The following is a 13,491-nucleotide window of genomic DNA, read 5'->3' as shown; positions in this document are numbered from 1 at the left end:
CACCATCTTTGGTGCCCTAATCTGGACATGCTCCAGCACCTCAACGTCTTCCTTGCGGTGAGGCACCTGAAACTGTAGCAGGTATTCGAGGTGTGGCCTCACCAGGGGGGAGGACAGGGGCAGGATCGCTTCCCTGGTGCTGCTGGCCACACTGTTCCTGATACAGGCCAGGATGCTGTTGACGTTCCTGGCACCTAATAATAAACAACCAACTAGCTCGGACTGTCACTCAGCCTCTGCGCTCCGAACAGCCTCCCGGGGTGCGGTCGTCTTGCTTTCCGGGAGCTCCATCCCGCCCCGGGGCGGGACCGGCAGCGGCAGAGCCGGTACGGCAGGTGGGTCGGGGGCGCCGGGACGGGAACCGTACCGGGAGACAGAGGGAGGGGCGGCTGGGCTTGGTCCATGGCTCATGTTTCACTGCGTTAATACCGTACCGTGCGGCGGGGGCGATGTTTTCTGGCAGCCCGAACGTGGGTTGGAAGCGGTGACGGTCCGACAGCTTCAGATTTTTCACTTTAACGTTGTTTTGCTGCTTTAATGATGGAGCGGTTTCCTGCTTTTCTAGATCGCATACTTGTTTTGCGGTTGACATTGCCAGTAAGTGGCGTGCCCTCGATCAGGGAAAATTAAGAATAAAGAAGAACAAACAGGAAGGAAAAAATTAAAAAGGCGGGTGGAGAAGATGGAGGAAGCAGAAGAGGATGACATGACACGTGGAGACTTGGGAAACGGACTTGGGAGAAGACCTGGAGGTGTTTATGGAGGAGAAGATTTACAGAGCACCTGTTCATTTAGATCGAGGAAGGAATCGGTGAAGGTTTGCACTCCTCTCTTGTCAGCCGAAAGCAATGCTGCAGATCTTCCCGGTTCAAAACGAAACAGTTTTTATGATGGATCATCCAAAAAGCCTATTGCTAGTTCCACGAGACAGAATAGCTGCGGTAAGAATAATTCAGAAGTTGATTACTCGGTTCATTATTAGCAGAACTGAGCAGTTAGCAGCTTTGGAAGGTATCATAAAGTGTAACCCAAACCATTTGCCAGTCGACTTTTGACATCTCTGGAGGATCTCCAAATGTTCACTTGCATTGCACATCTGCTGGGATCCAGCAAGGCCTCGCAGATTAGTGGGTGCAGTCTGTAAACCTTCTGCTAGTACTGCAAAACGAGGTGCTCCATGCTGTGGAGGCAGTCGAAGAGTCTCTGTTCCTAGATCACTTTCCCAAAACAGGAACAGCAGAATTGCTTTTCAGTGAATGAGGCTGCAGACCTTCCTAGTGTTAAATGACCGTTTTAAAAGTGTTCAGTTTTGCATTTGAAAGTGGCAGTTAGCCAAGAGCATCCTTTGGTGAAGGACATCTCTTTGTATATATGAAATCGAATGGAATTGCATGGATTCATGGTTTTAAGTGTGTCTTCATAGAGATTGTACCTAAAGCTTATGGCCAAGTATTCAAAATCCTGTTTCCTGTTTAATGGAAAATTGTGAATTGGCATATTTTTGAAGTTAAGTTGGTTTTAGAACCTGTGCATCTCTTCTCCCCATGCTGACAGCCGTTTTTTTGGTGAAGACAACACTGCTGTGAATAAAATCAAATGCAGGCAGTGCTGACCAGTATGCTTGAGCTGCCTTCCCTTATATTTTTAGCCACTTTCATTATTTTGACTCGGGTATTTCTGAATAACTTCTTTATTTCTCTCCTTTAGAACAAGTCCCCCACAATCCTCTCCAAATTTTGCAGTAAGCTAAGACATGTATTTATTGGTTTCAGAATCTTCAGCATAAAGATGTTATAAAAGCAGCCTAATCCTTGTTGTTTTCACCATCCTTCTGCTGTTTTCTGTATGATGCTTGTCTTAGATCTAGGTCTTTAACACAACGATACCCATGGAAGCATGACTAAAGTCCACATGACTTTAATTTATTAGAAGGCTACATCTTAACATACCTCTGTGATGATCAGTTTAAGAAAAACAGTACTAGTAGTAACTGCTTGTTTAGAGGAATACTGGATCTTGTGGGATACTTCATCACTGTATTCATCTTTGCCTCTTGAAAATTGCCCCTACTTCTAAATAGTGCTAGTTACTGTTGTTTGGTTGTTGAGAAGAAAAAAATGGAAAATAATCTAAAAAATTATTTTTTTAAGTGAAGATTGCAATTTTGAGGGTGGAAGGGTGTTAAAGGAAATTCTGAAATAATTGTCTTCTTTTTTCCCATTTAATTGCAAAACAATGTGTTTGAGCTTAGTAATTATGTATTTTTAAAATCTTTTTATAAGCTCTAGGAGAAAAAAAAACACGAAGATGAAAATTCTTACCTCCATGTTACCTGTTTTCAGGATAAAGCAAATTCTTACATTTTCTTTTTAAATATCAGAGTATCTCATGATTTAGTATCTCCTATTAATCCTACAGAATCTAATACTGAAGTATCAAATGAAGAATTGAAGCAGCAACTTCGAGAAGCTCTAGAGGTTAGTAACTGTGATGAGTGTGCTGCTCTTGAAACTGGCATTTCCTTTTAATGTAGCACAGTACAATTTCAGTGTAGCTAAAGATTTTGGCATGTCTTGGATGGATTCTAAAGATTTTGGCATGTCTTGGATGGATTCAGGTTCTTGAAATTAGAATAGGAATTGGAAGCCTCATTAAATTTTATGCCATGAAGTCAGTTTGAAGTGCGGTTTCTACACTGGATTGTACTCCTTTTCTAGAAGGCTTCCTATTTTTTATTTTTAAATTTTTTTAGTTTTAAGCTGTGGTGCCTGAAAATCTTCAGTGTAAATAGAGTAATCCTCAAGGTTTAAATCTGCATTTTTGTTGAAACATAGTTAACTCTACATTTTTATTTTACTGTGATGAAATGTGTTGATGCCTGGCATCAGTTCAGGAAGAAAGAGCAAGGTGATCTCAGCTGTTAAATTTAACCCCAGGATAGTCCATGGTTGGTCACTTCCAAGTTGTCTTAGAATGAAGAACCTTCAGTGCACAGCAAGTTAAAATGTCAGGGAACCTTAATCATTTTCCATTAGACAAAAGTGATAAATTGCCACTGCTTGCAGATACAATTTCAGTGTAAGTTGCTGAAGTAATAGAAGAAACGTGAAAAAAAGTTCTGTATGAACACAAGTGAACAACTGAGTGACCTCATAGGAGTTAAGGAAAAATCAGTATCTGAAGCAGTAAATTGTCTTTTAACTCTTAACAATTGAAACACTGCTTTTTCCCGAAGGGGAGAATGTTACAGAAAGACATGACTGGCATGTACCTGTTTTGTGGTTGTTTGGTTTATTGGTTTTGTTCTGTACAAGTCATGGTTCTGATCTAATAGTCCTAACATGGACTATATAGCTATAGCACTATATGGCTATATTGTATAATGTATTTGCAGTACCTCATATTAATATAGCATTTATATTTCAGTATGTATTTGTAATATTTACCACTGCACATATAGAAAACTGTGCTGTTCTGGTTACTTATTTTAAAGCTCCAGACCTATGTTGATACATGCAGCTTCCTTAACAAGGCATAATAGCAGTGGTTTATTTTCTAAGTACGCTGGGAGTGAACAAAAAGAATAATACTTAAAAGTATTCTCCTTTAAGGATTTTGTGCTATCATGGACTGTTAGCATTTCTTCATTGCAAGAAACCTAATAATCAGAAAAGAATCATGTAGAGTAAGAACTGTAGAAGATTGGGGTTTTTTAAGAGAACAAATTTACATTGCTGTTGAGTTTTAACAAGATTACTTTGGCTTTTACTCAATGTATCTTTTTTTTTTTTTTGCTTCAGGAAGTTGAAATTTTGAAAGTTGAGCTTGAAGCATCACAAAGACAGCTGGAAGGAAAAGATGAAGCCCTAAGAATTCTGCAGAGCATGGTAGGAGTAGTTGAGAAATTATTTAGATACTTAGTAGAAAAAGAAGAAAAACAGAAGAAATCTTCCTGCCACTCCAAAACCTTCCAAATTTGAAGTTCTTCTCAGGGCTGTAATTTAATGCATGGGGTCTGGAAGTGTCTACAGATTTGGATTCTATGATATGCTACTTTTCTGCATGGAACTATAGTGTTTTTTAATGACTTTACTGTTGCATCAAATTCTCACAACTTTATCTTTGAGGATTTATCTGTTTAACTTAAAGAACAAGGCCTTCTTTCAAGTCCTTTAAATTATAGACTTTATCACTGCTTGAAATTGTGCTGTAAAGCACAAGTATTTTCAGTTCAGTACTCCATCTATTGTCATAGGGGATGGTATACATTAAATGTTACGTCAGTCTTTTTTTCTGGGGTTGTAATGTTTTTATTAATTATTAAAATTAATTATGTTGAAATCAGTTCCTGGTTTTTATCTTACTCACATAATGCCTTTATAGTTCTGCAGTTTCTACACTTGGTCATTCATTATAAGCTACACCTGGATCAAAAAATAAATATGTTGTAAGAAAGTTTTTTAAGAGCTTACTTTGTGGACAAGTCCTGCAAAAGACATAATCTCATTTTAAATGATGCTAACTCTTTCTGTATAAAAGGACATAAGATCAAAATACACCTTTGCTATGTAACATAGCTATTTCACTGACTTGAAATTAGAACCCACTGGGGTTCTGCTAGTGTTTGTAATTCTGCACACTCCTAAGAATGTGAACTTCTCTTGATGTGAAACTGAAAATTTGGCTAAAGCCAAAATAATTAATCTTAATTACAGTGTTTGACAGAGTTGTGCCTTTTTTTTTCCAGACAGTATTTAATAAAGCCACTAGTCATACAAAAGCAATGCTTCAAAAAACTGAGGAAGAAAAAAGAACTTTAGAAAAGGTAAGGTAAGGATACACGTTTCTTCCACACCTGTGGAAGAAAACAGAAGACTGTTGCTACTAATAAAGTTTTAAAGGTCTTTTCCATCCTAAACAATTCTATGATTCTGTTTAAATCAGTACAAATCTGCCCTTACTTCCAGGATTTTTTGGAAGTATTCTTACTCCTTTTCAGTAGAAAGGGAAAATGTTCTGATCACTCTTTTGATCTAAATGTTTTTATACTATAGTGTGTACAAATAATACTTGGAAGTTACTAGAGTTCTTTCTGTACTTTCAGTTGGTTTTTTTGTTCTGAGTTTCACAGGCAGTCATTATGAATTGTGCTGTTTCTTAGTTATTAAGATGGAACTTCCCAACATGTCTAAGAAATGGGCACCAAATTTATATTGTGATGAAGTGAAGGTGGCATTGATATCCTTGTTAAACTGAGTTTTATGTTTTCTTCTCTCCCAATGTGATCATTCCAGAGAACAGTAAGGGGACAGGGAAATGGGGCAATGTGGGTTTGTTTTTGTCGTAAGCCACTACAAGCATTAGTTCATGCAGCATGGTCTGGAATCCATAGATCCACTGTGATCAAAACTTTTTGATGTCTGGCACCAAATACGTTTTTGACAGTGTCACAGATTATCATCATCATTGGTCACATAGATCTCTATTGGTGCCAAATAGCACCATCAGTTCCTTTTCTTCCTTTCAGTGGGAGGCTTGAAATGAAATGGTTTGCTTTGTTTCCACAGGAAATAAGTTTTTTGCAATGGGAAATTGAATTTGATCAGGATAGATTTAAAAACATGGAAGACACATGGACAGAAAAATATGACAGGTATTTGACTTCCACTGTGTATCTTTGGTTGTGTTTTTTTGTTTGTGTTTGTTGTTTTGTCTTGTTTTGTTTTAGTTTTTAATTGCATTGAATGCTGTATGTCCTGTTTATTGTGTTCCAAATTTGCTTTATTAGGTTTCCTGGAGTTCTTGTGTCTTCCTAATTTCCTTCCAGAGTTAGGAAGATTTATTACATTTTCATGATAATCACATTAGTAATTTTCAATTAAAACTACTAAAATTATCCAATCTCAATTCTATAGTATGTATATAGGCTAGCTTTGCTAGACTGAGTTTTTGTTTTCATCCTGTTAACGTTATTCTGTTAGTCAGGTGGAGCCAGACTGTCCTTTATTTACTTCAAATGTAAATGAAGCATAGAAAATAATGGTATGCGCATGCATGTGGAAATATCATTTGCTGGTTAATCATTGCTTTCTTTTCTTGCATTGTACATGTCAGCATATGTACAGGTAAAATGGAATGCTTTTGAGAAAGGCTGATCAACTGGTTCTCTGTTTAAATAAGAGTGACTGTGGATGGACAGCAGGTGTGGTTAGGCAAGCAGAAGATGCCAGAGTCAGTAAATTAATGCTGCAGCAACAGTTCTTGAAAAATATGACCAATAGGCTCACTTATTTAAACACTGAACTATTTCTGAATTCTACCCTTCAGTTATACCATCATTTCAGCAGAGATTTTTATTTAAAATTTTCAAACTCTGAATCAAAGAGTAAGCCAAATGCTTACAATTTGTACAAAGCACATTGTCTTGTTCACCAGATAGCTTAGATACACTTATTGAAGGACACCTCTTGAAGAGCTCTCTGGCTTTCCTGACAGGAGACTGGCAGTGCAGCTGAGTAATTTAGAGCAACAAAACTAGTGTTAGCTATTGAAAGCTAGAGATGTGCCTTCAGAAAATGGCAAGCCAGGAGCTCAGTCATCTTTGCCGAAAGGTTTTCTGATACCTAAGACAGCAGGATGAGAAGAATAATTATTTCTCTTTGTTTAAGCAAGTAATATAATTCAGGCTGGTATTTAGTTTTAAACAATACCATGAATTTACATTATGCTGCATTTACTGACAGCTGAAGAGGTGCACCAAATAAATTATATTGCTTTAACATTTAGGACTTTAGCTGAAAAAATTTTCCATTCAAGAAGGAAATACTTGCATACTTCAGGGAAAAATGCATTATAAATGCGTATCATGTGTTCCCAGGTTGAAAGACTTGAAGGTAGAGAGCACTATTAAGATTACAGGAAGTTTTCTTTCTAAAATTCAGACTAGAGCCATGTTATCAAATATCCAGTAACGGTTTTCTTCTCTCAAGGAAGTAAGCAATTTCAAGCATTTCAGAGGATCATAATTACAAATTACTTTGAGTTTATAAAGGTAATGTGGTACTTAAACTGACCTCTTGTTAAACTGTGAAGTGTTTGGCACTGTCTACTTACACACAGGCAATCAATTTTTTATTTTATTTTTTTAACATTCACTTGAGCATACCTGGACGCGTTTAAATCGTGCAAGGGTGCGGTTTCATGAACAAGGTGTTTGAACAGTGCAGGCTATCTGGGTTGCAGAGAAACCACTCTGTAAGTGTACGTGTTCCTGGTTTTGCTCCCTGCAGAGCCACCTGCAGCCTTGATAATGAGGAGTGACTTTGCAAAAGCCAGCCTGGTGTAGCCTGTTTTCTTAACCTTGGTTCAGTGCCAGTTAGACCAAGCCTACACACGGAACTTTCTTCGGAGTTATTTAGGAGTAATTTTCAGGTTGCTTTATTGTCCCCTGCCTAACAGTCTTGGACCTAACAATATACCACATATTATACTGCATACAGATATTGTTATGAAAAAAATTTTCCATTACAAATTTTACAAGTGAGGATACTCCTTGTATAATGCTTCATAGGTAATACCTCATCAAGCAGAACACTCAACTTTTTTCAGTTTTTATTTATTTTTCTTCAATCCCTTCAGTACTTGTAATTTTAATATGCAGAAGTATTAGGTAAATGTTTTAAAAGACGGGGGATTTTTTAAGTGTCCATTTAAATCTTGTTTTGTTTTGTTTTAAAGTTAATACAAGCTTTTTGTGACTTCTGCAGGGTATATTGTGAAAATGCAGCTCTTAAGGAAGCACTAAAACTGAGAACAGAAGAAGTTAAAACTCTCCAAGCTGAAAATGCAAGTAAGCCACAGCAGCTGTACCTCTTCACATACAGTTTCTTAGGAATTATTCGTAATTTAGCTATGAATGAAGTTTTCTGTGGGGATAAGTTTTCTTGTTACTGGCAGCTGATGTTAGTGGATATTGCAGAAGCTCTCTTTAAACAGAGAAGTCACATTTGTTTTCTTATTATATTGTCACCTGAACTAAAAAAAACCCACACATTGAACGACAGGAAAGTCAAGTATGCATAGCTTCGAGAGTAGATCAGGTGTGAAAGTAGTATTTTTAAGTTACCTTACTGGTGTGGTGACATCCTGGGTGTGGAGGGACGCAACCAGTCTGTACTCCCAATTGTATCCTGGAAGGGGTTAACAGCAGCCAGGGTAGCCACTGAATGTTCCTGCTACAATGACAATCTGAATTAAAGATACTCACTGGTGGTGCAGCAGACATGCTGGAGGGAAGGGATCCATCCAGAGGGACCTTGACAGGCTGGAGAGGTGGGCCCATGACAACTTCATGAGGTTCAGCAAGACCAAATGCAAGGTCCTGCATCAGGGTAATCCCAAGCACCGATACAGGCTGGGCAGTGACTGGCTTGAGGGCAGCCTTGAAGAAAAGGACTTGGGGGTGCTGGTGGATGAGAAGCTCAACATGAGTCACTAGTGTGCACTTGCAGCCCAGAAAGTCAATCACATTCTGGGCTGCATCAAGAGCAGCATAGCCAGCAGGTCGAGGGAGGTGATTCTCCGCCTCAGCTCTGGTGAGACCCCACCTGGAGTACTACGTCCAATTCTGGAGCCCCTATTACAAGAGGGATACGGACATGTCCAGAGAAGGGCCATGAGGATGATCAGAGGGCTGGAGCCCCTCTCCTGTGAGGACAGACTGAAAGAGTTGGGGCTGTTCAGTCTGGAGAAAAGAGGACTCCAAGGAGACCTTATTCTGGCCTTCCAGTATCTGAAGGGAGCCTACAAGAACGCTGGTGAGGGACTTTTTAGAGTGTCAGGTAATGAGAGGACTAGGGGGAATGGAAAAAGAATAGAAATGGGTAGATTCATGGATGTTAGGAAGAAGTTTTTCACCATGAGGGTGGTGAGACCCTGGAAGAGGTTGCCCAGGGAGGTGGTAGAAGCTCCACCACTGGAGGTGTTTAAGGCCAGGCTGGATGTGGCTCTGAGCAACCTGATCTAGTGGGAGGTGTCCCTGCCCATGGCAGGGGGGTTGGAACTAGATGATCATTGAGGTCCCTTCCAACCCTAACAATTCTATGATTTTATGATTCCAAGTGGTCGTTACTTCTGGGAAAACACAGAAGGAAAGACTCCTGGGGTCTGAGTTTCTACATATAGATAGTCTCATTATATTCCCAAACTGATGCTTAAACTGTAAAACTGCTTCATTTGAGTAAACTCTGAAATTAAAAAAAATCAGAGCAGCAGACTTTGTAATCACTTTCCTTGTTTTATAACATAGTCCTGAATCAGCAGTGCTTGGAATTCCTTGCAATGCTAGATGTGAAGCAACAGAAGATTGTTCAGGAAAACATGTCTTTGAATAAAAGTGACATTACAGATTTTACAAGTCTTGAAGTAAGTATGACTGAAATTTTTTTAAATGGTTATTCAAAGCTATGTTTATATTAAAAACATATAGATAAATTTTTCTTACTGTTTATTTAACTGTTTCTTAGGACCTGTTTTTAGCTAATGACAGTATGCCCTTGCATGCCTATCACTTTTCTAATTTGTGGTGTGTCGTGATTCCTATCCTGCAAACAAAGAGCAGACAGAATCAGGCTATCTCTGGTGAGCCAGCATGCTATTTTTTCCCTCCTAATATATTAATTCTCAACTTCTATGCTTGCTGCTTTACTTTATTGAGTGAAAAAAAATAATGAGATCTTCAGGGAGTAGCATACTGGACAACAGTTTTTGCCTTTGGGTTGCGTTGCAGAAATGTGTTTGACATATATGGTTCTGAGTCAAAAGAAATCATGCTTAAATCTCTCCTAGCTTGCTTCCTCTGACCCCTTAACACTCCCTTTGTAGTTTGAGGATGCTTTTATGCTAGACCTGTGGCATCTCTTGGATTATATTGTGCATGCAGATAGATACTTACTTAACTGGCGGTTTGGTTTGGATTTTAAGCTGGCAGTTCTTGGAGCCTGCACCTGCAATACCTGTGGAGGGCAGCCTTGTCCATGTGCTAAAATGGCAGCTGTAACTCGAAAGCAATTTCTTCATCTCAAGCAAGAGGTAATGCTGATTGGCATAGATATGAACAAGCAGAAGGGTGCCTGTGCTTAAAACTTAATAAAGCCAGAAATACTCTGGTGCAGTTTACACAAAGTAATGTGTCTTAAAACAAGAATGCTTCTCAAAAATTTTGTAATATTTGTTTGTAATACTTTTGCTCACACAAAACTGTAATTATTATTTCCATCACCTTTACTAGGGAAAAAAGTACTGTCTTCTACCCATATTTGTTTAATGTGAAAAAAAAAGAAAAAACATTCTAAGTGCATGCACACTCTATAAATGTATGCACCATGTGGGTGTGGACTGCCACTGACCCCTTTTCCTTCCTTCCTGGCAGTGAATTCCACCCCTCCCTTATGTTGACATCAGCACTTGCAAGCCTATGTCAGGAAGCTGATCTTGCTAAAAACTTTATATTTACAACATGCTTAAATCAATAACTTGGTTTTCAAGCTCTGAAAGTTTTTAATTTAGTGAAATTCTGTAATTTTAGAATTTTTATTCTGATTTCTATTTGACTCTTCAAATGTGGTACCACCTTTGTGGTCCCACTACAGAAGTTCCATCTGACCTAATGGTTTTGGAAGTAAGTATGTTGTGTCCCTCTTGTGCCAAAGTTATTATCCCTGATGTAGATGCCATTCTTTTGCTCTGTTTGCTCCTGGCCTAACCATTACATGCCCTTCTAAGCTCTTTTGCATCTGCAGACAAATAATCAGTGCAGGCAGCTTCTCTGTGTAAGTGGGTGATGGTGTGTGCCTGCATAGAGGAGGAAGGGTAAGGACTTAAATACACATGTCAAAATATTTCTTAACATAGCAAGAAAGCACTTTGTTCAGTTTCTACTACTTCCCTGATTGTGATTATTTAAAAGTTGTTTATATTAATGGCTTTTTTTCTCACTTAATTTGCATTTTAAATTTGCTTCCATATTGCTTAATATACATTTTCTCCGAATTAAAACCAGATTGAAAATCTGAAGAAGAGTAAAGATGAAGCTTATATAATGGCAGATGCCTTCAGAATTGCATTTGAGCAACAATTAATGCAGAGGAAGGACCAAGCCCTGAGGCTTGCAGAAGTGATAAAGATTAAGAAGGAAACAAAATTTATGAACTGGAGACGCCTGAAAGATGATGGTAACTAGGCATGCTATACATTTGTAATGGCTGAATGGGAAAGAAGTTAGCTGACCAGTGGCATGGGCAGGCTTTCTTATTGTGTGGTTGTGATTTAATGGCTGACTTAGGCTTCTGAAGAGCCAAGAATAAAAGGTTGTAAGTACACTAACTAGTGTGTCATGTAGTTGAATTTCTATATGAAGTTTTGCATAGGTAGGACAGGGTGCCTGTGTACAAGTGAAATACATAAATACTATTGTAATTCAGTAAAGCTACCTATCTAGGCCTCTAATACAGCTCTTTTTTATTACTTACTCATTAACTGTGTTATCTGAGTGAAAACTGGCTGGAGTGAAAAGGGCACAGAAAAACCTAACATCTAGCAAGTTTAACCTGGCCATTTTAGATGCTACCAGCAGTGTAAGGTGCTGGGGTTTTCCAAAAGATCTCTATATAAGAGTAAGGGAAGGAGGAGAAATGCAAAAAATACATGCTCAGCTTTCACTGAAGTACTAAATACAATAGTTTTTTATTCTGTATGTGTGTCTATGCCAGTATTTATTATTCTTCTTCTTATGCTTCACATGGCCATGGGTGATTTACAAAGCATGCTGTAAAAAAGACAAACACTATCCTTATCTTCTTGAAGAAACAGGATAAAGAGGAGTATTTAAATGCTTGTGTCACAGTCAAAACAATAGCAGAATTTAGAAACAACACTTCAAGATACATTAGCCATTGAGCTGGAGGTGCCAGTCTTAGAAGTTTGGTGTGTCTGCTAGATTCCTTGAGTGCTCTCAGGATCTAATACTGAAATGGCATACATCTTGAATATTGTTTCCCCTATACCATCTTCATTGTTTCTAATCTCTATATCCCGATACATACATTCAATAATTTTAATGTACCTTAGTATTTTTAGAAATCTTAGAACTTTTTAGACAGCTTACGTCAATTTTTTTCCAGCCAACCTACCGTTTAAAAACAAATACAAATTATTAACTAGAGAGTCAAGATGTAATTCCCATACATAACAAAAGAAGCTTTTATTTTCAATTTGCCAAAACATATGTATGATGAAAGATCTTAATTAGCCTTTAAGCGATGGTAAGAATAGTACTGCATGCAAGTATCTGCCAGTCTTATGTACAGTGGGAGAGGCTGTAGCTGTCATTACCCTTTTAAGGGAGATAGTTCAGAGTGAAGTTTTATGTATGCCCATTTTATTCCAGGGTAGTTTTTCTCCTCCTGAGCAATTCCACAGTTCTTATACTTCTGTTTTCCTTAGGACGTGTCAAGTTACAAGGGAACAAGAACAGTCTAGGGCAAAAACTATCCAGCCTGCTTTCATCGGATGTGGACTGTAGGAAAGTCGAAGGGCTAGACAATCCTCATGAAATCCTGAAGATATTAATAGATTTGGTTAGTATTTTATTAAACTATTCATCATGGGTTCTTAGGGGAGCAAGTGCAACTGTTGATTTACACCGACCTCCTTGTTCTTAGTTCATGAACTGGTTTCTTTTCTTTCTCTTTTAAATAAATATGCAGATAAATGACAAAGAGGAGGCTCTTGCTCATCAGAGGAAGGTTAGTTACATGCTGGCTCGGACAATGGAGACAAAAGAGGATGTTTTGGAACAGGATAGAGGAAATGGTGTGCTGGGGAGACGTCAGTGCAAAGCTGAGGGGTCATTGGGCCCTGTACATGCCTGCTGCCAAAACCTCAGTTCCCAAAACAGTATTTCTTCAGTGCCCTGTGCAAAAATATTTGAATATCCCATAAGAATGCTTCGAAAGTCACACTCCTGGCCATCTGAGACAAAGCACTGCAATGAAAATAATCCACATGAAAAAGGAGGTGAAACTGTTGTGATCTCCATATAGCCATCCATTGGAATAAAGTTATTTTTAAAAAAGAGAAAGATCTTGTGGAGACATGTAAATACATCCTGTGCTTACATCACTGGGGGTCAAAGCAGGGCCATACCTGGTACCATCTTTAATGAGTAATGTGGTGGGAAGTACGAGTTTGGCGAAACAGATGGGGTTAATTTGACAGTAATTTATGAACCAGCTGAAGCCACTGGCCGTGTCCTGAATCCTCACTTTTGCTAACCCCTTCCCTGATTTCACATTACGTGAGGAAGGTGCAGCCAGAGGTGCCCGTCACCGCGGAGGCGATGTCAAGTGACTCGGTGGGGGCAGGGCTGGCCCGGCTCAGGGGAGGGGGCGCGGTGGCGCCCCGTGGTGGCGGGGCGCGGGAGAATCTCGTGGG

The 13,491-nt window shown here is 38.8% G+C and overlaps 1 protein-coding gene across 1 annotated transcript; it reads left to right on the top strand.

The window, feature by feature from the left end:
* Nucleotides 1–628: 628 nt before the first annotated feature.
* On the top strand, nucleotides 629–13,100 carry CCDC125 (coiled-coil domain containing 125). The gene is made up of 11 exons (XM_054397999.1): nucleotides 629–941; nucleotides 2,419–2,477; nucleotides 3,801–3,887; nucleotides 4,748–4,825; nucleotides 5,568–5,653; nucleotides 7,767–7,849; nucleotides 9,308–9,423; nucleotides 9,982–10,089; nucleotides 11,060–11,231; nucleotides 12,502–12,635; nucleotides 12,765–13,100. The coding sequence occupies exons 1-11, from the start codon at nucleotides 683–685 to the stop codon at nucleotides 13,098–13,100; spliced, it is 1,518 nt and encodes a 505-aa protein (XP_054253974.1). The 5' UTR covers nucleotides 629–682.
* Nucleotides 13,101–13,491: the final 391 nt, after the last annotated feature.

Source organism: Indicator indicator, chromosome Z, assembly GCF_027791375.1.
Source record: "Indicator indicator isolate 239-I01 chromosome Z, UM_Iind_1.1, whole genome shotgun sequence".
In the NCBI taxonomy this organism is placed as follows: Eukaryota; Metazoa; Chordata; class Aves; order Piciformes; family Indicatoridae; genus Indicator; species Indicator indicator.
Note: the sequence above shows the minus strand (reverse complement) of the source record. Positions and strands in the feature narration are given on the sequence as shown.